The sequence below is a fragment of the Acipenser ruthenus genome, chromosome 9 (assembly GCF_902713425.1).
Source record: "Acipenser ruthenus chromosome 9, fAciRut3.2 maternal haplotype, whole genome shotgun sequence".
Classification (NCBI taxonomy): Eukaryota; Metazoa; Chordata; class Actinopteri; order Acipenseriformes; family Acipenseridae; genus Acipenser; species Acipenser ruthenus.
Genome location: NC_081197.1, coordinates 56,484,961 through 56,508,042, shown reverse-complemented (window position 1 = coordinate 56,508,042; position 23,082 = coordinate 56,484,961). Strand labels below are relative to the sequence as shown.

The 23,082-nt window shown below is 38.4% G+C and overlaps 1 protein-coding gene across 1 annotated transcript; it reads right to left on the bottom strand.

Annotated features, from left to right (window-relative positions):
• Window positions 1-2,775: 2,775 nt before the first annotated feature.
• Window positions 2,776-7,254, bottom strand: LOC117405109 (protocadherin-8-like). The gene is made up of 3 exons (XM_034007908.3): window positions 4,684-7,254; window positions 4,361-4,568; window positions 2,776-3,691 (listed from the first exon to the last, which is right to left on the bottom strand). The coding sequence occupies exons 1-3, from the start codon at window positions 7,135-7,137 to the stop codon at window positions 3,342-3,344; spliced, it is 3,012 nt and encodes a 1,003-aa protein (XP_033863799.3). The 5' UTR covers window positions 7,138-7,254; the 3' UTR covers window positions 2,776-3,341.
• Window positions 7,255-23,082: the final 15,828 nt, after the last annotated feature.

Below are 23,082 nucleotides of genomic sequence, written 5' to 3'. Positions count from 1 at the left end.
ATTTCCTGACAAATACCTTCTTTTTTGTGTATTTTAATGGAAGAGGATTAGCAGACAACAGTGCTTAAGTCTATGCAAAAAAAGACGCCTCACCCAATAGGATAAATTATGCTTAGGTTATATTAGCAACTGAAAACTACCTTATAATTGACAATGTTGTTTGCTTTCTGTACTGTATTTTTGTTAAAACTATATCAGCATAGTCTGTACTGTACAGTCATAATCATTGGACCATAGAAAACTAACTCGATGTGAGCTTAAAGGAGTGGGCAAGATTCACAGAAAAACCGTGTTATTTTTTCAAATTATTTTTTTTGTAACGAATGGATTTTTACAGCGTGAGTATGAAAGCTCTAGGTAAACAACGGACCCCGTTTAGGTTTATGAGATTCGCTCGGAAGATTCATTGCTATATTAGCTTAATAACAATTAACTATTTGCATACTTCAATTGAGTTAGTGTTGGATACTAATTAGGATTTTCCCGAGGAGGAATGATCATACTTAAAAGTTGAAACGGTCTTTTGTTTGCTCATGTTCAAAGCAAAAACTGGCTTGGCAAACGAAAGCCTGTCCTACTTATCAAAAACACACAGGCCTATGGATTCTAGCAGCACGAATTACATGCGTATGCTAATCATTAAGAGAAAATGTATACACATAATATGCGCGCTTTAAATGACCTCGTAACCCAATTAAAACAACTGGCTTGAAAAGGACAATGCAGTCATAAGCACAGATGCCCAAAATATATTTCTTTGTAGACCAACTATTTGGGTCTTAACTTAAGTACATCTGACAAATCTATAAACCCTGTGGCTTATACCATTGCAGGGAATCCATTATTTAATAGATGCCGCTTCCTCGTGTTATTTAACTGGAGGTGTATTTCTTTATTTGTTTATTTTTGTAAATTATCACATTAGATTTCTGACAATATTTGGATAATTGTGCCAATAACTACTTAATTGTATGCATTTGGTTAGAGATACATTTTTTATTATTAATAATACTAAATCAGAATGCTGTCCTATGTGTTATTCATTAATTTCCCCTATAATTAAATGTATGTTTATTTTTTATTATTAAAAAAAGTGTTTATGTATTTATTTAGGTATTTTTTTTATTAAAAAATAAATACATAAATAAATACAGAAACACTTTCACCTCATTTGACCATGGGATACTGAACGATTTGTGACACATAAGTGCAGACTCAACCCAAGATGTGACTCGATTCATTCACTCCAGCTGAGTACACAGACACTGTTTAGAGATCCTCCCTGGGTCAGACACTGCGGGGATTCACCTTTTACTTAAGAAATTCTTTTAAGCAGAGCAAGGCTTTTGTCATTCTGGCAACCCAGCTTCTGAATTTGGAGTGAGAATGCCACCTCACAATGGGTTTGTCTCAAGGACTTGTACCTGAGCTGCCTGTGTGGTGTTAGAATGATAAACCAGGCATTAGATAATACAGCTTTTGTTCATCAATATGAATGAAACATCATATGTGAATTCCATTATTTTCAGACAACTAAAATAAATGCTACATAAGGTTTAGGATTAATTCTTACACGTGTGGTTTTACAGTGCAGTTAACAAACTACTTTGCCTTTGCTGCTTGACTTTGTATGCCCCATTGGTAATGGTTGTGATGCAATTATTCAGAAATGTGAAGGCCTTCAGAACACACAAAAATAATGATCTCATTTATTTTATGAGTTCTAGCCACGGTCACTTATCTTTGGTCTTATCTTTGTACTTCACAGTTTACTGAATGACAACAAAAAGTGGTTAAGTAAATGCCTTCATCAGAAGAACCTCCCTGATTTCTGAGGGGGCCTTCCTTTTAGACGCTTTCTGTCATGTATTTGATTTGCCGCGGTGGTGCAGTGGTACACTGTGTAGCCCATTTGAACTGATCCAATCTACTTGGATGGTGAACCAAAAGTGTAGAGTACATTGCAAGGAACATGGGGTTTATTCAATTGTTGAACAGTGCGGGTATACAAAATTCAAAACAGTAATAAAACATGGTCCCCACTGTTCTTTTCGGGACTAAAGAGCGTCTTACAGAGTATGCATGTGCTGTTTTGAGAGGAGAGCTCGTGACGAAAGCATGTGGTACCATTCCAATAGCAATGCACATTTCAGTCTTACTTTGTCTTAAATGAAACATACACAAAAGACCAGCACTCAGATATCTGATGTATGTTAGTTGAGCTGCTTACTATTTATCGAGTTTGTTATTTACTGACTTAGTTTAGTTTTGCATTAACACGTGTGAGTGGTCAATTTACACTAGGTGTATGATAAACAAACCTTTGTGATAATCATTATATAGGCTACTGTATACTGTATACTATAATATAATTGAAAGTGTATTGCAAGTATTTTTTTTTTTATCCTGGCAACAATAGAAGGCTTTTTGGTGCTGCTTAATGCGGAGTTATTTCAACGTCAGATCAACAGCGACATCTTGTGAAGTTTTTTTTCCCAAAGTACCCATTTTCCTGCAGCAAATCTGATAAGATTTACACATATTTACTTTACAACTTGGAAACTCATATAGCACAAGAATTGACTACCCCCCCCCCCCCAAAAAAAAAAAAAAAAATCAAAAAAAGCTTACATTGGGTGTCGGCTACAAAGTGTCACTGTTTGATATGAGAGCAATAACATAAACTGAAACAAAACTGAAACATTCTATAGATACCCGAAGAGGATAGAAATGCGCAAAGTAAACAAACAGACAGATCATAGTTTTTCATAAAATAAACAGCTTTGAAACATTTATTTAGACACATAATGACATAACCGAATGGATTATTTTCACAGCAGTACATTGTTATCAACTTGATAAAGCAATTTCGAGGTCCAAGAAGGCTGAAGTTATGCGCTGTACAGCGGGGATCAGCGTCACGGCCGGTATATGAGTCAGGCTGAACGCCTCTGTACTGGTCCCAGTGTTTGTTCGGCCCTGTGAGATTCGAGAGTCTTTCAGCTATTACAACAGCCTGCCGCCCATCAGCACCCGAAATATCTTGAAGTTCTCATAATAGTAAAACCGAAGATATGACAGCTTGTGGTTTCAATCTTTTCTTACAAAAATATATACTCTATATGTACAATATCTTGTATAATATACACAGTATGTTTTAACAAAAGTCATACAGGTGACTGAATACAATCAATACAGACTTACGCTGGCATTAAACACAACTAATAAATAAATAATGTGCTTAGCATTTTCTCTAAGCATATATCGCAACTTCCAATTTTTAATAATTAATAAATTAATTAAACTTTTTTTTTTTTTTTTTTTTTAACAAAAAAACATTATTAAACATTATTAGTGTGGCTCGTTGTCGTGGTTGGTGCGTATACAGGCACAGCGGTTTCGTTGATTTCTTGGATTCTCACGGGTCGTGGTGGAGACACCAGTACGTAGTCATAGTCTATATGTAGGACTTTCTCGTATACGCTTTGCAATCCCACTGTTTTGGGTAAGTGTGCTTGGTAGTAATTTTCTCTTCGCAGAGTCTCCCGGGGAAGCGAAGCTGTCTTGGCCAATGAAGAAAGACTTTGTGACGTATGTGAGGAGTTGTTCGCACTGGCTCTCATTGCGGAGGGGCTCCAGCATCTATCTGAGTGCCCGAGGATCTTGCATTCGCTTGTACACGCCCACAGACCTTCACAAGAGAAAAATGAAAATGTTGAAATACAACAAAGAGAATGCATCTCTCAGATGTTGTCGATGACATTGCTCATCACACATCGCGCTGAACTATACAATTATATGCTATTTTTAGATAGCCTACAGCTATGGACAAAAGTTTTGCATCACCTAGAATTTTAGGATTGAGACTTCATTAATATTAATAAACAAATAGAATATCTAAATGATATATATATATATATATATATATATATATATATATATATATATAATTTAGATCTTTTATTTGACATTATGTAATCAAAGAAGAAACTACAACATCGCAAAAGTCTATCGGAAGCCGTAATACTATACAGTATTTAGATTGCGAAACATCACATGTTTTAATTGTTGTCAGTTTCTTCGTTAAGTATATGGAAAACTACAAAGCGGCACGTAATTCAATATGTTAACGTAACATTACTCAGCAGGTTTCATTGGAATTTATGAAGAAAAAAAAACAAAAACAAAAAAACAATAGTTTATCGGTGGTGCAAAGCTCTTTTGGCCATAGCTGTATACTGTAGCAGTGCATTGCAGTACTGCGGTGAGGTGTTGTATAGTGGGTTCAGTTAGCATCTGGTTTAACTTTAATGTAAGGTATTTTGTGGTAGCGTCTAGTGGGTTATGAAAAATCCCTTACCGTTGTGCACGTTTCCTGGCACAACAGCCTTCTTTTGCCCGTCTCCGCTCACGTCCGAGTCGCTATCATTGAAGTCGCTGTCTCCCTTCCCGCTGTCCTTGCCGCTGAACTCGGGGTCCCGAGCTGAGATGGTGCTGAAAGAATTGCCTTTCCAGATCGCAATCGGCCGGACAACCTCCTCGCCGAACCCAGGAAGAGCAGAGTAACACTGTTAAGAAAACCACATATTAAAACATGAACTACTTAAATAAGTGTTTACATTGTCAACCCCCCATTAACGCTTCATCAGACGAGTCTGTCCATACCGTTCTGCAGTGTCTTACCTCAGTATTGGAAACAGGCAGCCTGTTCTCTGCTTCATACATGCAGGCGGTGTCTCTCCCATCTTCACAACTGGAGCACATGTCACTCTCAGTAGTGTGTGAATTTGAGAACGATGATTTGCTACAATAAGGGCGACTGTCGAATGCACTTCCACTGTGGCTGGAGATGAGCGTGTCGCAGTTGTTTCTCCCATTTCCCATCTGCACGTCCACATCACCTTGGAAGCCGGTTGTTTCCTTTTCCTTCTTGCGTCTATTGCATGTTGTTGCAATTAAGATGATGGCAAGTAAAAGCAGAGTACAACTACCAGCCAAAACTATAATGACGATCACTGACATGTCCATGTGAAAGAGCTTGTTGTCTTCGGGGCTCTGTGCCACCACAACATGACCACTATGGGGAGCTGTTGTTGTAATAATGAAGTGAAGAGTTGCAGTCGAGGAGAGCGATGGTCTGCCGTTGTCACTCACAGTGATGGTAATTTTTATTACTTCCCGATATTCATGGCTTATTTCGCGGTTTAAATAGATTTCACCAGTTACTTTGTTGATAGAAAATGCCACATGCTGTTCTTCTCTCCCGATTCTGTAGGTAAGCTCGGAGTTGACACCTTGGTCTGCATCACTAGCTTTAATCTTAGTTATTAGGTAACCTGACGGTGCATCTCTCGGTACCAGTACCTCGGCCGATCCATTTATTAAAACCGGGTGTGTGATGGAAGGAGCGTTATCATTCTGATCTACGATTTTCACGTTGATGACGGCAGTGCTGTGGAGCTGCGGGGAGCCCCCATCACTTGCCTGGATTCGAAGCTGAAGTTGTTTCACGACTTCGTAGTTCAGATTTCTTAGTGCGTAAATAGAACCTGTTGCTGGGTCAACAGATACAAAGGTAGAAACGGGGGACCCCATAATCTCAGAGTCTACGAGTCTGTACATTACTTTGCCATTGTGTCCCAGATCAGGATCCCTTGCTATGACGGTGGTGATATAGGCACCTGGAGAATTGTTTTCTACAACTGAAACCTCATAAACGGTTTTACTAAAAAGAGGCGCGTTGTCATTTTCGTCACTCACTCTGATCGTGTATTGCTTGATGGTTCTAAATGGGGGTGAACCCAAATCTTCAGCAACCACAGTTAGGTTGTATTCAGATATCTTTTCTCTGTCCAGCGATGTGGTGGTTACGATCATGTAGCTGTCTTCATAGGCTTGCTGCAATTTAAAATGATCGTGTCCATACAGAGTACAGTGCACCTTGCCGTTAACTCCGGAATCCCTGTCCGAGGTGCTGATCAGAGCCACAAAGCTGTCCTTCGCCGCAGCTTCTGTGATGTAGGCTACTCCCGCACTAATTGATGTCATGGGAGTAATACTAATTTCAGGAGCATTGTCGTTCACGTCTTGGATGTGGATAATGATTTTACAGATTGCAGGGGTGGGATTGGGGCCCAAGTCGTAAGCTTGCACGTCAAGTTCATACGTTTTCTTAGTCTCGAAGTCGACTGGGTGTTCGAGTGTTAAACGACCGGACTTGCGGTCCACTTGAAACAGCTGTCGGATTTCTGATGTTACTTGATTGACGAATCCATAAACAACTTCACCATTTAACCCTTCGTCTGCATCCACTGCGTTTAGGTCTAGTAAGAGAAACCCAACTGGAGCGTCTTCATTGAGCTCCACAGAGAATGAGCTCTGATCAAAGACAGGGCTATTGTCATTGAAATCCTTTACTTTAATATTTATGTTGGTGGTACCTGATCGTGATGGGCTCCCTCCGTCTGTGGCTACAAGTTCCAGCACATGTGATGACTGGGTTTCCCGGTCAAGTTCTTTCAATAGAACCAGCTCGGCATATTTAACTCCATCTGCTCTGCTCAGGACCTCGATAGTGAAATGACTGTTTACCGAAATCTGGTAGCTCTGAATATAGTTTGAGCCTACGTCTTCATCGACAGCAACCTCTAATGGAATTCGGGTACCTATCGCTGCACTCTCCGAAACGTCAAGCGAGGTTTCCAGATGGGGGAACTCAGGAGAGTTGTCGTTGATGTCTTTTACTTCCACCTCAACATGGATTAGTTTGAACTGCTCCTTGGAAAAGCTTACAACGTCGAAAGCAATGAGACACTGGAGAGACTGCCTGCAGATGCGTTCTCTGTCAATCCGCTCTCCAATCGTCAGTTCTCCATCACTTTCTCTCAGTTTAATGAAAGATGTGTTGAATTGTTTCATCATTCGAAAACTGGTCAGGCCGCCCTGTGTTGCACTTAACTGCAGGTCTTCAGCTAGGTGTCCGATAACTGTTTCAGGCTTCTCTTCTTCATAGGTCTGGTATTTCACGGTCTTGGCTTCAGAAATAGTTGGTAAGAAAAACAACATGTTAAAAAAATAGCACCCGAGCGCCCATTTAAGCGAGACAGGGAAGAAGTCTCGAAGCTTCTTTGAACCCATTTTGGTAGGTTAACTAATTCTTTAAAATCACTTGTTCTATTCTTATCTGTTCAGTTAAAGCACAGCTCTTGTCGTGACCAGATCTCCAAAGCTGGGATGAAAGTCGCAACTACAATGTGTACACTTCTTGAAACCCTTTTAGACAACTGTGCTGCTGCACGGCGAGGTTTATACCAGGGAGCCGCATGCAAATGAGGCTGAGTCTGACCAATCAATCTCTTTGAAACTCTCGAATAGAGCTTGTGCGGCTTCTGTGGAGTCCCTGAACCTATTAGGAACTTCCTTAAATGTGTAAAGAACTTGGCACCGAAATGTAAAACAAAGCATTCCTTCTTTTTTATCTTCTTTTTTTTTTTACATGTAGTATATTAAATAAATAGCTTGGATAAGGGAACAGAAGTATAGCCCTAACAGTCCCGAAGCTCTTAAATCTGTAGTTATATTAGAGTATCGTTTTATTTGTGCTTGTGTCCAGTTAATAATCATAAGGGGATAAATAATAAACAGGACCTGCGGTGTTTTAATCATTGTTTTATTATCGTAGATGGGGTATTCCTATAGGGCCTACTTAAGATTCACTACACCACCCCCATTACCCTGTGTGCCTTGTAATCCAACAACGGTTATACATGTAGTTTCACTTAATGAAACATTTTAGATCAATTTTTAAAATTGATTTTTATTTAAATTAGTGCGCACGAATGTGTTTTACTCGCGTGATCTCGTGTGACCAGAGCTCCAATTTGCTATTGAAATGATAGTATTGTTCGGGAGCTTTAACATGCATGTCGCAGGTAAGACGGCTTTTCTTTAACCTTGCCCGCTAGCAGGTGAAGAAAGCCCGTTTCAAATCGGATTTGTCTGAAACGTGAGGAGATTTAGACGGATTTCAATAGTCACATTATATCAAAGGCTTATGAAACCCCCGATGGCAGTAGAGATATAATGGCATGGTAGGGTATCTCTGGAGGCATCAATGTCTGTATTATTCCAGTGTGGCAGTCTAAAGGAAAGGGACTTGAACACTTTCCACAGGACTGTGGCTAAATTGAATGGAATGAGCGAGCGCCACATGTATCCATTGTGTGTTTTCATTCAGTCCCAGTCATTGCCATAACTCTTTGACTAAACGATGATGGGTGCTGAATTGTAAAGAACTGCAAGCTCGTATTAAAATACATTTACACACTGATCCCTCTTGATGGCACCGTCACGGGTATTTAGAGGACTTTCTCTTTTTGTTTCCTCGGGACCTCTCTGGGAAGCAACACTTGCCTCTTAACAGAAGGACAAAGCAACACTATGAAGCTCAGGCCTGACAGAAACAAGCGGGGAATGAAACCATCTGCCCTCAAAACTGTAGAGACGCTGGAGAGGTGTTTAAATACCTGCGACTGAGAGAGAACAACAAGACAGTCACAGCCACTTCAGTTCTGCATGCTTCATTTATTTAAAACAATATTAAGCATTATATAGATAGATAGATAGATAGATAGATAGATAGATAGATAGATAGATAGATAGATAGATAGATAGATAGATAGATAGATAGATAGATAGATCACGTTGATCTTTAAAGGTAACCCTAGTAGAGCAATAAGATTAGTGGATCTTGAGCTGTGGATTTTGTACAACAGAGGCTCTAAACAGCTCCTGATTTCTTGCTTAAGGTCACTGGCTCCAAAGCGCGCATCTCAGTTCAAATATTTACTCAAGCATTTTACCCAAGGGTAAGATATTAGACTGATTAAGAGAAGCGTGCCGAGTATAGGGAAGTGCTCCTAATTAGCTGTATGTTGTGTTAATAAGTAATTACTAGAATGGTGTGATGGCACGCGAGTTAAGCGCGCTAAAGTTGCTGGGGCTGTCCCAGGTTCTCAAGCCTGCACGCGGGATTATGGAAACGGGATTTAAACTGCACACCGGTTCTCGAATCGATGTGTTTTTTTTTTTTTATCTTTGCCATCGCTTATCTCCCTAACAAAAGCCCAAAGCACCTCGTTATCATACCAAAAAAGGGATTAGCTCACTCAAAAGAGCGCCTCACCACCAATTTAGCTGACTACCGCCTGACTATCCTGAGAACAAATGTGACCACAATGGCAGTCTTTTTCTATTTAAAAAATATGCAAATACCCAGCACGGATAAAAGACGGATTTTCCTGGCAAGGTCTAATTCTAGCATTGTAGAACTCGCGTGCAGACGGCAAGATTGACACACAAATCACGTGATAGAATGGATGGATATTTAAGTTTTTAAGACACTACAATAGGCAGCTCAGTTGCAAAGTCTGTCTAGCATTTTAAAAAGATCTTAACGCACGAGATATACCTCACAAATAGCAGGATTATCTGTCCAGTAGGCATTCTACATTGTGTAATGTGTTTCTAATAGGAATGCGATCCTAAGAAAGGGGCGTTACAATGTTGGTGTTTAAAAGGTGAAGTAATTGACCGGTTTAGAAGCTGTTTGTTATTATATGCAGGGCTATTGGACCGCTTCAAACGCCAGCTTCACATGTTATTCACTAAATCTGTTTGACGGTGTTTACTTAGCATGTTGAGAAATAATCGAAACCAATTACAATAATTCAGAATGTCCTTAATAGGGTGGTGCATTTCGGGGACAATATATGTAGGTAATCAAAGTTTCCTAAGTGTGCATCTTGACCTATTACCTACTCAATAAAGAAAAAGGTAACACAATATTGAGTTTCACCACAACACTAACTTTGATCACTAGTCTAAAACAGAATGGAAAACAAACATTACAATGAAACACGGACGACCTTATTAACACTAAAGGACAGACGCACTTATGTATATAAAAAATATAGCAACTTATTTATGTTATACTTTATAATACAGTTTCTTATGGTGTTGAATTGCACGTCTATACATCTGCTAATTACGCCGCAGGTGTGAAGTGAGTATTTGGTAAAGGTTTTATGACACAAATGAACTAATTGTGCGGTTTTAGATGAGTGTTGTAAGCTAAATAACTCTTTTATCACCCTGCCTGTAGAACCCCGACCCTATACTCTAACCAACCAGAAAATCGAGACCATTTAAGTGTTAAAGTAGACTTCCCAGGCCAAGGTGTGATGCAGCCTAGCCAGGAGGAGGTGTCAGAATCCTGGACAAAGACAGACTCAACTCAACAACAAATGGCCCACCATGTAACATTTGCGTATCGTCAATTGTAAAGGAAAACAGCTCCATCTGTTGTGACCTTAAAACGTTCCCCTAAATTCACAGTACTGTATATTTATTCACCAAATCTATGGTTGTTGGAGTGTAACGTTAATGATTCATAACTTCAAACAGCTTTAAACAGCTTTGGGGAATGGGAAGTATAGAATAGGCAGGCCTATAGTATGCCAATTATATCGGCTACTGTGGAATGACCCATTGCAACCAATTAACCCAAAAGCAATAGGAACTGAACGTCAAAAATACCCGAATTGTAAGAATGCGAGTAGAAACCATGTAGGTCCCCTCAGTCCTTTTTTTGTCTTTTTTTTAACACTTTAAGTAATAACACACGTTTAATCAAACGTTATAGAAATGCCTACAGACAATGTCCAAATGTAGGAGTGGTACTTAATGAACTTTTAAATAGGTTGCACATTTTTAGGCCTTTATTCTAAAGTTATGTATTTAGTGTTCTCAGCTGATAGAAATGAACACGCTTAGGTATGCTCACAATATAGGCTACTCCCATATAATATCAATCCCTAGACATATCGATCATATTGTTAGTCGTTACAGTCATGGAAACATAGACTATAGATTATTAAATAAAAGCATATGGATGGTTTTCTAAAATAAAAGCTCCGCAGTGTACTCGTTGTCAGTCAAGAAAGTAGGCTACTGCTTTTGGGATCTAAATAAGCCTTGCTACGGCCATCTGGCACCCTGAAATTAAGCAGGGCGAGGTCACTAGGATACAACTAATTACAAAACAAAACGGTTAACAAATCATGAATAAAACTTTTAAACAATGTTGAAGGGTAAAAAAGTTTACGAGCTTGGTTTAACCCAAGAAATCTGTCCCAAACCGCACCCCCTTTCTTCCAGTTCATTTCCAGCATTATTCAAAGAGACGGGGGTTTTGTGTTATTTTCCTGCAATCTGTGCTGCCCACCCCGCCAGATTTCTAATGATTTTCAAATGATGATTTAAGAGGCTTTGTACCGCCTGATTCTTTCACTCCTCCGCGCCCCTTTTGAATATCTTCAACTTTTGTCTAATGCTCGCCTCAGCGATCTCATTGCTGGCCTCCTTTAAGTCAAACTTCGAGCGGGGTCAGGAGATCAAACACTGCATTTTAAAGTAAAGCATTTCAGAATTACAATACGTGTGTGAAAAGTATCACCATCAATTTCATTCCAAAGCAACCCAAACGCATGGAGCCGAGTGCAATATAGAATATGAATGGAATAAAACCAACTTTTCTAAAAATACCATAGGTCATAATACTAGTTTACTGAAATGCTTAAAAACACTCGGGTACGTTAATCGCCTTTACAGAATATCATACTTAAATGAACCTAAAGGGTCTCGTGTGATGCATGGGTTAAGCTTGTTTTAAAATGAAGTGCAATGGTTAGGCCTAAATGTAAATGACCCTAAATAACAAAATATAAATAACAAGACCGCCAGCTAATTAATTCAAGACTAAATGCAATTATTTACAATTACTTTGATGATTTGTTTTCTTTTGTTGCTGCAATTTTGGGTTCCCTTCAAATACAAAAAATAAATAAAATAAAATCAAAAGTTAAGAAAAGCCTACAGCTATGGTCAAATATTTTGCATCACCTAGAATTTTAGGATATATATATATGTTAACATAACAGACTATAATAGTACAGTATTTCATGCTAGATTTTGAAATGTCACCTTTGTCAGTTCTTTTAAGTAGGATATGGAAAACTACAAAGTGGTATGTAATTCAGTACGTTAATGTAACATTATTCAGCAAGTTTCATTCCACTTTATGAAGCACAGTAAGCTAATTCTATAGGGTGATACAAAACTTTTGGCTGTACATTATACACAGATCTTGCTTATACATAAATCTTGCAGCAAACTGCAAAGCAAATGCGAGGCTGGGTTGCTTTGTATCGGACCACAGGTTTGTTGTGATACAAAAGGTTTACACACTGAATAAACAATGCTAACAAAAGTGCCCTCGCCAGGGATTCAGGTAGGGTCTTGTACAACTGTAAAGTCTTCGCGTGTCCCCGCTTCCTTAAACCACATTGAGCTTCTTCTGTGCAGTAAATCTCCCCACTGCCCCTGCTGGGATCATGCTAATGTTTAAACGTTTGCACAACGCTAACAAAATGACCCCTCCATCATTTAATTGCCCTGCTACCCCATGTTTCAATGAAATACCAACACACATGTATCCATATTCTTAATAAAGCAAGTCAGACGAGATTAAAGCAGGTAAAGAAAAATCATTATTATTCATGAAGTTAAATACCGAAGCTCTAAACGACTGAACGACTAACATGAACGCCCTGCAAGCTGGGACCTATTAAAATTGAACCGCACCTGATGGTGCGTGGAATCGATTATAGCACACGGGGCACAAAGGCACTTGGTTAAAGTATTCGGTTGTGTATTTTAGAAAATAAGATATAACCGTTTAGAAATACGACAAGCATTGAGTATTTATTAAGTTCTTCAGTTTAAAACCCTAGATTTCATATTAATGAAACCGACTATGCATGTGTACTCCACCTGCATTTGTAACATTTACCGGTCTGTGCAAATGAAAGTATTGGTCAGAGAACGTTTGTGTTTTTAGTGAATAGTGATATTTATAATTTGACCACAGCTTGACTCTCGTGGGCTAAGAATACATCCACATTTCTTAACTTACGTGTGGTATACAGTCCCGGCTCCTGAAGCCTTAGAGTAATTATCTGGTGACTTTTTCCCCCTAAAAGTATGAATGTAATTTTGCAAGTGCAAACTTGATACGAAGTAAAATGCTTTGTAAACGTGGCCCAATGCCTAAAGTTAATACATTACTTTTAAAAAAAACATCCTTCACTCGGGGCGGCAGTGGAAGGCGCTTTAAATCCTGACTGGCTCCAGACAGCGTTTTTATTTCACACAAATGTTCCCTTTTGGAAACATTTAAGCCTGCACATCAAAGACAACAGCCCCCCGTCCTCAACTATGAATGAATAACCCGTATTCTTTCAGTATAGCAGAAGAGTATAATTCTTGTCATTTAGTGGTTAAACAGCCCCAGCCCCAGGCTCTTAGTAGTCTTTAGCATGTAATAGATCCATGTGGTGCTCGCCTATTGTATTGCATTTAGCGAGAACAAAAGCGAGGTCACTTTTACTTAAACAAAGTAGACGCATCGTATATAACAAAGTCTTTATCCCTATCGTTTTGGCTCATTAGCTAATGGAGTTTATACGTACCTCTTGTGGAGTCGACCAATTTACACATTCCATTTCCAAGTCCCCTTTCCCCATGGATAAATCCGTAGCTGCATATAAATGCTTTATATAAATGCGTTTTGCTTTCTCATGATACATTTCCAATTTTTTTTTGCATGATACAGACGTATCAAAGTAGGCCTACATTGTACGAGGATCACATTCAAGTGTATTGTTAGCAAGGATAATGGGTTTATTTAGCAGTTAGCAGCACACATATGCAATTATCCATGCATTAATAACCGCATTAATGAATTGCTTTTATAATGCAACATTGGCACGTAAAAATGTACACTTCAGTTCATCGTGCAGTTGTTGACCTATGTAACCATTTTTTTTTTAAAAATAATAATAATAAAAATAACTAGAGTTGCGAGCAACTTTACGGATTCCAAGCAGTTAGTGTGAAATTTAAGCGCATTGGTTGTTATAGATGAAACGTTATCACAAATCATTTTGGACACAGCTGACTGTGTCAATTTAGGCCAAAAGATTGAAATCACTGGTTAGATGATCAATGCTGAAATCTCATTGGCCCACAGCAGCCATGTTTTGTACAGTAGCAACTTCCCTTGAACAACCCTAAAAGATAATCATACTTAGATCATGTATGCTCATTTTTGCTTCAATCAGAACTCTGCATGTTATATAACAACCATCTGCAGTCAATAAGAAATTATGGGAAGTTTTATAGCCAGCTTTAAATTTGACCTTTAGCAGAACTTAACCATACTATATAAAACTATGTATCCATTACACATTACACTACTTGCATTACCTATAGTGCTCACATAAACACACCAGTTTTGTAAAACAACAAAAGTCACATCTAATAAATTACATACTTTTTTTCTATATCTTGCTATACCTTGCTATATTTTTTCCATACCTTACAGACTTTTCCATGTTAACAGCTGTCCCTAGTGGTGGGAATGTGTCATTTCAGGGTGAAAAATTGCAAAACTGGCAGGTCACCCATATTGATTGGCTAATGGCGGTCATGTTTGTTGATGTAGGAACTTTTCTTTTTTTAGAGGACAGTACAAAGATAACGTATACCCATGATTCATGTCAATCAGCCAAAGGGCTCATGAGCAGTTGTTGTTTAAATGTTTTACGCAAAATCCAACATCGCTGCCACACCATATGACTGATCAATTTTTTCTTAAGTATAACCAATCGTGGACATGAGCGCACTATGTACAAAATTGTTCACAGCTGTACTATTTACCGCTCATGAGAAGAAGACTTTTGAATATTGTCCAACATTTTCATTAAATCCAAGATGGCTGCCACACCATGTGACCAAAGGCCACCATATTGACCAGGACACAACATCCCACAGTCCTCTACATCCGTGTCAAATTTTGTGCATTTTGGTGCAGCCGATAAGAAGTTATACACAGTTTTATAGCTAGTTGCGTATGTTGATGATGTCATGCAGCGTGGACACCATGATTTTCACAGTAGCAACTTCCCTTGAACAAGCGTAACAGATGACCATACTGAGATGTTTTATTCCAATTTTTGTTTCAATCGGATAAGCGGTTTCAGAGAAGAAGATGTTTGAATTTTGATAACTTTATATTTTTATGCTAATTTTATGTCATTAATCAAAATGGTTGCCAAACCACAGAACCAATCAGCTTCATATTAACAACAGTTGATCGTGGACTATCCCTCAACATGTATAGCAATTTTCAGAACTCTGCAGTAAGCGGTTTCCGATACATAGGCGTTTTAACAAATTCTGCAAAATCCAATATGGCTGCCGAACCATGTGACTTGCGCAAATTTGCTGAATATCACCGACTATCATCCATAGGCATCTACCAGTGTACCGAATTTCGTGAGTTTTTGAGCATGTTGGCAGAATAATAATAATAATAATAATAATAATAATAATAATAATAATAATAATAATAATAATAATAATAATAATAACAAAAACAATAGGCTTCCCCAGCCTACGGCTTGGAAGCCTAATAAAGCATACATGCGGATTCCAACTGAACTTGCATTCCTCTTGTGTGAAACAATGCTGAAGCTACTGAATTACGCGTCTATACATTTCCTAATGTATTTTTCACATTATAAAATCAGATGAACATGTGGCCAGGAAAAGGAGACAGATTGCTTAACAGAGGCGATGTGCAGAACTCCCCGAACCGGGGCGCATCAGCAGATGCAGACAGGCTTTTAATAGCTAAATAAAGACAAGTGCATGACAACCTCATTAGGGAAAAGAAAATAGCTTGATGGGACATCTGAAAGGAGACAATTGATCAACGTCCAGTTTGTTGCAGTGTTACAATATCAAATGGAACCCCGTTCTTATCTTTCTCGCATTCTCCATTCTCCTTTTCATAACAATAGCAAACCACCACACGAATTCACTGAGCCTTTCATCTTTCTCACAATTACTCACATAACTCTTTAGCCATAAAGAAAGACGGGACGCGTTAGCAGGGTCAATAAAAAAGCAGTTAGTGGTCCCCCCCATGGATTATTTGGTTACGGTGTATTACAGAATTTCTCCCTTGTGGTCAAATCTCTTTCGCTCGATACACACATCTGCAGGAGGTCAAGAAAGAAAATTACCCGTCGATTTTAAACCATCTGCCCCAAATAAGAAAACAACATTTTAAAACTACGCGACGAATTCCTATTCTTTTAAATGAAAACTATACAGGTCTGTTGTTGAATATGTGAAAATCGCTCAGTGTTGCCAATTATTTTGTATCCATTTGACAGAATCAGTCTCACAGTATATGTACAGACAGGCATATGTGAGGATTACCATGGAAAACACATTCTGCAAGTCAAACTCCAAATCAAACTAGTGGGCCGAAATATAAGAAACCATTTCTTTTCAGCATTTCTTATTTATCACTGGTGTAATTTGCTATGATGCATTTTTTTCTGTTTTAGAAATGATTGTCAGGTAACAAAAAGACCTAATACTGTATTTCTTGATAAGTTTTACTTAATGCGTTGACTATTCTTAAGCCATTAAAAAAAATCCAACTTTCAGAAATAAACATTCCTCCAATGTACATTGTGCTTGATTGACAGTCAGTCAGATATAACAAACTGAACCCCCTTGAGGTGTTATTGATTGCCTTACCTTCTAATCAGAGTGTTATTGTCTCTTAAGTACTGAACATTATTACCTATTGTGAATTAAATAGAAGCGTGGTAATACCGAACAGGCTGCAGTTCTAGAATATTCTTCTGTCTCTAGTTTCAGCAAACTCTTCTTTTACCTTCTTTCCTTGGTTCTGTGTTGAAACACATCTATTCTATTTCCCACACAGATCTCAAGGTTTTAATAGCTCAGTAACCCATACTTGCTCTATCTTGTTAATGCGATGTTACTACTCAATGAACTGAATCTGTAACAACTTTAAAGCAAATACAAACACAAACACATTTCCATTAGGTGTTATGATTTTGAGAATTTTAATGCATTATCAAAAAGTTGATTGTATTGCATGTTACATTTGTTTAGCCCACACATTTATACATAATCTAATAACACACTGAAAACCAAATGTTTAACAATGAAACATCCGAGATTGAAAACATAGTTTCTTTTTTTATATATGTTTGTGTTAATATGTTCCTAATATGTTGCGCCGATATTCGTAATTCTTCATTCATAAACACTTGATTTACAGTCTGTGTGTGTGTGTGTGTGTGTGTGCGCGTGTGTGAGTGTGTGTGTGAGTGTGTGTGTGCGCGCGTGTGTGTGTGAGTGCGTGTGCGTGCGTGTGTGTGAGTGTGTGTGTGAGTGTGCGCGCGTGTGTGTGTGAGTGCGTGTGCGTGCGTGTGTGTGTGTGAGTGTGTGTGTGTGTGTGAGTGTGCGTGTGTGTGAGTGTGTGTGAGTGTGTGTGTGTGTGAGTGTGTGTGTGCGCGCGTGTGTGTGTGAGTGCGTGTGCGTGCGTGTGTGTGTGTGAGTGTGTGTGTGAGTGCGTGTGTGTGTGAGTGTGTGTGTGTGTGTGTGTGAGTGTGCGTGTGCGTGTGCGTGTGTGTGTGTGTGAGTGCGTGTGTGTGTAAGTGTGTGTGTGTGTGTGTGAGTGTGAGTGTGCGTGTGCGTGTGTGTGTGTGTGTGAGTGCGTGTGTGTGTAAGTGTGTGTGTGTGTGTGTGTGAGTGTGCGTGTGCGTGTGCGTGTGCGTGTGTGTGTTATAAGGTATAAGGAGGCTCGTGTCGTGTTGTGGGTTCTGACATCTGAACTTCCGGGATTCAACACAGCGAATGATAACTTTTATCGGGGCCCAAAAGATGAATGTTGGTATATCTGATGATCACCTTTCAAAATATACAGATTTAAAGAAAGTAACTCAATATGCCAGTAACTGTGTGTTTTATAGTTTATGTCATTGTTTTCCACTTCAGTATTTATTTATTTATTTATTTATTTATTTATTTATGTATTTATTGTAGAGAGAGTTGTTAGCCTGCCGTTAATTCTGTAATACGTAGCCTATTCGCTTGTCTGCAGTACATGGCTAATGTCTTATTGAAATTACTTAATATACCTGCAGTGGCAATTGCGAACCTGAAAAGCATTGGCCCTGTTAACGTAAAGGACTACTATAAATTCTGCATTCGTTTCAATTGACACTAACACAATGTAATACAATGTGAATTACCATAACCTCGCTAAAATGTAGCAGATGGGCCCAGTAAACTCTTTCGTTGTTTTCGGTTCTTCGCTTTAAGGGGTTAGAGATGTTCTAATTATCTGTATCTTTCTGCTAAAAGCAATCATGCCATCCAAAGCACGCGAATGCAGGAATGGTAGGTTGATAAAGGATGGGCTGCTTTTTACAAAGAGACAGAAGATTATGTAAATGCTCTATGAATGGTATCCCTGTGTATCGAGTACATTTACCACCTAAGTGTTCAGAACCGCAAACGTGCAATCTCTTCTGCAAATGGGAGTTTGTATTTATTTGTTAGATAAAATATATTTATTTATTTGTGCGTATGCAGGCTGCAGTTAATATGCAGTTAAATCGCAGAAATCACATTGATATAATTATATATATATATATATATATATATATATATATATATATATATATATATATATATAGTAACATTTGTCTGAACATTTATAAGGAAACCACATTCAAATGGTTCATAACAAACTAGGTCGCCAGTGCGGTTGGAAAACTAAGTGATGATAATTGAGCTGCGGTTTTCTGTGTTGTCCTGCCGCTCTGCTCTTTTCAAAACATGTTCAGAGGGTAACCATACTTTGATAATATGATTACTTTTTTGTTTTCTTATCTTTTTAATGCCCCTTTGCTCCAGAGCCACACTAAAGTATTCACAGAAACAGGCTCTGTGCATGCCTTATACTTAACCTAAACTGTCTACCAAAATACGCACAGAAATGTAATTTCAAACGCGCTCCTTGCTTGAGAAAATATGCAGGTATGAAACGGTTTAACTTGTATACGGTGAGGTTAGTGCCCTCGTATTTAATGCAAATGCCACATACTGTATACTAGTTCAACTACAGTAAACGTTTTATTTAGTTGCAGTCAAGGCACGTGAAGGGGCGGGGTTACAAACATTTAGACAGGACAATTTATTGGATGACAGAAGAGCGCTGCAGAACACTTGAGTGACACGTCAGTACCTAAAACGCTTAAAAAGAACACTTTTTTCCACCTCATTCGACCGAAATGAATGGGCTGTCTCCAGTGAAAAGAAAGCACAGAATCAAATACAATGCGCTGCCCATCCATCAGCAGTGAATAGGAAGAGAAAAGCTCAAGGCCCGGGAGTCGCGGGCTAGAGGGTTGCAAACAGAGCACGTTTTGGCGCGCAAACATCAATGTACATTATTTTTTATCCTTTGAACTTCAAAAGCCACTAAATGTAGAATCTGACATATTGCTTTTCCACATGGCCCTTATAGGTGGATGTGATAATAATTTTCAAAAACATTTTTCCTTATATATAATAATAATAATAATAATAATAATAATAATAATAATAATAATAATAATAATAATAATAATAATAATAATAATAATAATAATAATGGTATTGTATAGCCTTCAACAAATAACTTGTGTAACCCAGCATGCACGATAGTGACCACCACAATACAGATTCAGTTCCTAGGACACACAAAGCATTAATGATGATGCACCTTTTTTGTTTAGCTGTTCCATTTCATGTGGCATTCTCCGCAAAACGTGACACTAGGACAGTGAACGAGGATTAACACGCTGTATGCTTAGTATTCTTTATTTTTTCTCACAGACAGTTCCTCAACTGTCTTTCATACAGTTTCATTGTAAGACGCAGATGCTTTTTCAATATTTAGTCTGGCATTTCCACCACAGAAGCTCATCCCATGGGGGTATTGAATGGGTTGGAGATCCAGACATGCCAGGGATTTCACACGGTGTTCTCCCTTCACTGACAGACACATTCATGATATGAGGCAGACATGCACGATTGACATCCTGAGACAATGATTTGCCACGTGGAGTCCAGTGGGTGCTGCTTATTAGCAGGTATATGCTGTATACTGATACTTTTCTTTATTTATGTCTTACTTATGCCATGAACACAAAAGGGCAGCTGTAAGAATCAGAATTTAGAACCAGTTTGAACATAATATGTTCCCTGCTATAATTTGTTATCCCCATTTAAAAAAAAAACAATTGGATGTGAATATCATTTTTGTTAGCAGTTGTTTAGCCTTGCAGATATGGAAAGCTGGGTATAATATTGGTCTTGCTTGATAGACCATGCTTTGCATGCTGTGAATGAATATGCTCTAACATAACGTCCTGTAATTAAAACCAAACTCCCTTATCCTTGTTTTCCTAACCCTATGACTGACAACCACTTTCTACATGCTGTTAACCCTTCTGGAAACTCTCATTTTTAGTGTTTCCAAATGGGATCATCCATAAGGGCTAGATGATGTAAGCCTCTTAGCATCTCCACAGGTACAGTAGAACAAATTAGACCATTTTGTCATAGTGTATGTTATCTACGTTTCAGTAAGCTTTACTGGAACAAATGTGGCACTTTATTTAAACAAAGTAAAATACTATGGAAGTCACTATTTTGATTCAAGATCAGGAAAAACAATTTTGACTGGGTAAAATGATTGTGCTATTAAACACATACAGTAGGAGCGCGTTTTGATTTAATGAATTGAATGCATTTTTGAAAGGTAAACAAACCCTACTACACTAGAACCAAACAGCAAGTGATACTACTCAAGCTCTCTCAATTTGTTTCTTAGTTTCGTAACAAAGTTTTAAACACAAGCAGTTAATCTGACTACATAAATTATACAAACGACCACAGTAATGATAACCTTACAATACATTAAATCTAGTTTTGCCAAATAAATTGACTGTTTAACAGTAAGAAAATAAATACAATCAAATAAAAATCCCTCTCTCTTTAATATTATTAGAAAATGAGAAGATGCAGCGTGACCAATGAGATAAGCAAACACTGCAAATGATATACAGTTCAAGGGTTAGGGTTAGGGTTAGGGTTAGGGTTAGGGTTTGCAATTGCTTGCTTTAAACAGCAATGTGTAGAAAGAATGACATATTCTACTACTTCAATGTATCTGTTTAACAGGGGGTCCAGCATCAAGATTGTTAAAGCACCTTGTCCAATGTTAGTGCAGCACTTACTGAGCAAATACTGTATGTCTTGACAACGTGATGATTATTTTATTTTTCTTTTGAGAGACATTTGTGATTGTTCAGGTGCTGTAGCAACCTGTTATCCAAAGAAAAATCTTAATCTCAGGCTATTTTTTTATTGAGAATTATTTTAAAGCAGCTTGAAGCCTATAATGTGAGTTTTCAGACAACTTTACAATATGCAACACTTTACATATTCATTATTCATTGACCTTCCACAGCCTAACACACAGTGGTTACAAAATAGCACCTCAACAAGTCAAGTTAACAGAAGAGGGGTATGCTGTAAAGTATGCATTGTTTAAAAGCATGTATCATACAATGTCTAGGTAAGAGCTTCAGTCTTTATAGTTTAGGCTTTTGTATGAAACATGAAGATAATTATTTATCCAGGGTACCTTTGGGGTGGTCCACCACCATCGCAGTTACAAATTGTCATGAATCTTATTGAGATGTAAACTGGTTAAGTTTTGCGAGCGTTTCTTACGCCAGGTTGATCTTTTGACCTCGTTAGAATGGTGAAGCACAGTCCCAGAGCAATGGGAGCGATGAGGCGAGAATGGGACAAAGGTGTTCAGAGAAGAGAAGAGTTGAGAGGAAGATAGAGATAAAATGCCAAAAAAATCCTTAAGAGACAGCAGACAACAAACTCTCCTAAATCATCATTGAAAAGTCATTAGAAATCTGGCAAGGAGAGGAGCACAGATTGCCAAGAGGTAGCACAAAAACAGTACTTTCTGTGCACAATGACAGTAATGAACTGGAAGGGATGGGGTGGAGCTGAAAAACAGATTTCCTCTTCACAGCTGAAAGCTGTTTCCAACATTATTTCTAACTCTGTTACAATGTGTTAGAATTGTATTCACGTGTTGTTAACCATTGTTTGGGCTTTGAAACATTTTATCTGTCTGACCCTATCCCCTGCCATATGCTGGAGGTAGACACTTCAAGTGCTTTCCTATAGTGGCACAGAGACATCTGCACGCATTGCACTGAACACTGCTATGTATGGACTCTGTGTTACTCCCTGCTATAAGGTTAGCATCAGTCATTGTTTAATGCTGCCCCAATACTCCAGTTCTTAATGTTTCTAGAAAGCATGTTCCTGCTGCTCAACAGCTATCATCTTGCAATGGGTGCCCCAGATTATTCCTGTAGTGTCCATATATTGCCACTTCTCTTGTAGGAAGGTATTGTCTTCTGGTACTTGATGATGCAATAACTCAATTATTGGTGATTCTGTTTGTCTAGAATTGCAAAACATATTTGACTGACAAAGGGTGGATTTCCACACAGGACCTTATTCCTTAAATGTTAACTATTATGATAAATTGTTTCAAACTGAACTTTAACTGTTCGCCAGTAAACATTTGCAGGACTTTTGGTGTTCTTAGTTTAGGCTTTAAGACAGCAAAGCAAAGGACTGTGGAGGAGGTGAGCTTTTCAGAGCCATTTATCCACTATGTCACCTACCAGCAGTGTGACACACACTACACCTGTGCTGTTGATACTCTTGATGTAAGCCATCTAACAGACCAAGGGTATTAATCTCAGCTGGTGGTGTTGAAAACAGAAAGGGTTAAGAAAGACAGATGGAACTTTGTCAAGGTGGTGTCAAGTACTTTACTGAAAGTATATTCTTAGAGAGATTGTTCTATATGGGCTGATGGACTGACAAAGAACATCTCTATTCGAGTTATACCATGACTGATTCTCTGCAGCTGGGGTTAAAATGGTCTAAATGGTTGATTATCACAAAAATGGAATATAC

What these genes read in the sequence shown, in the direction of transcription:
- LOC117405109 (XM_034007908.3), bottom strand. Translation starts at nt 7,137, where the DNA reads ATGGGTTCAAAGAAGCTTCGAGACTTCTTCCCTGTCTCGCTTAAATGG. An exon ending in TGCCTGTTTCCAATACTGAG is followed by an intron (nt 4,569 to 4,683) that starts GTAAGACACTGC and finishes TTTTCTTAACAG; the next exon opens with TGTTACTCTGCTCTTCCTGG. An exon ending in GCCAGGAAACGTGCACAACG is followed by an intron (nt 3,692 to 4,360) that starts GTAAGGGATTTT and finishes TCTCTTGTGAAG; the next exon opens with GTCTGTGGGCGTGTACAAGC.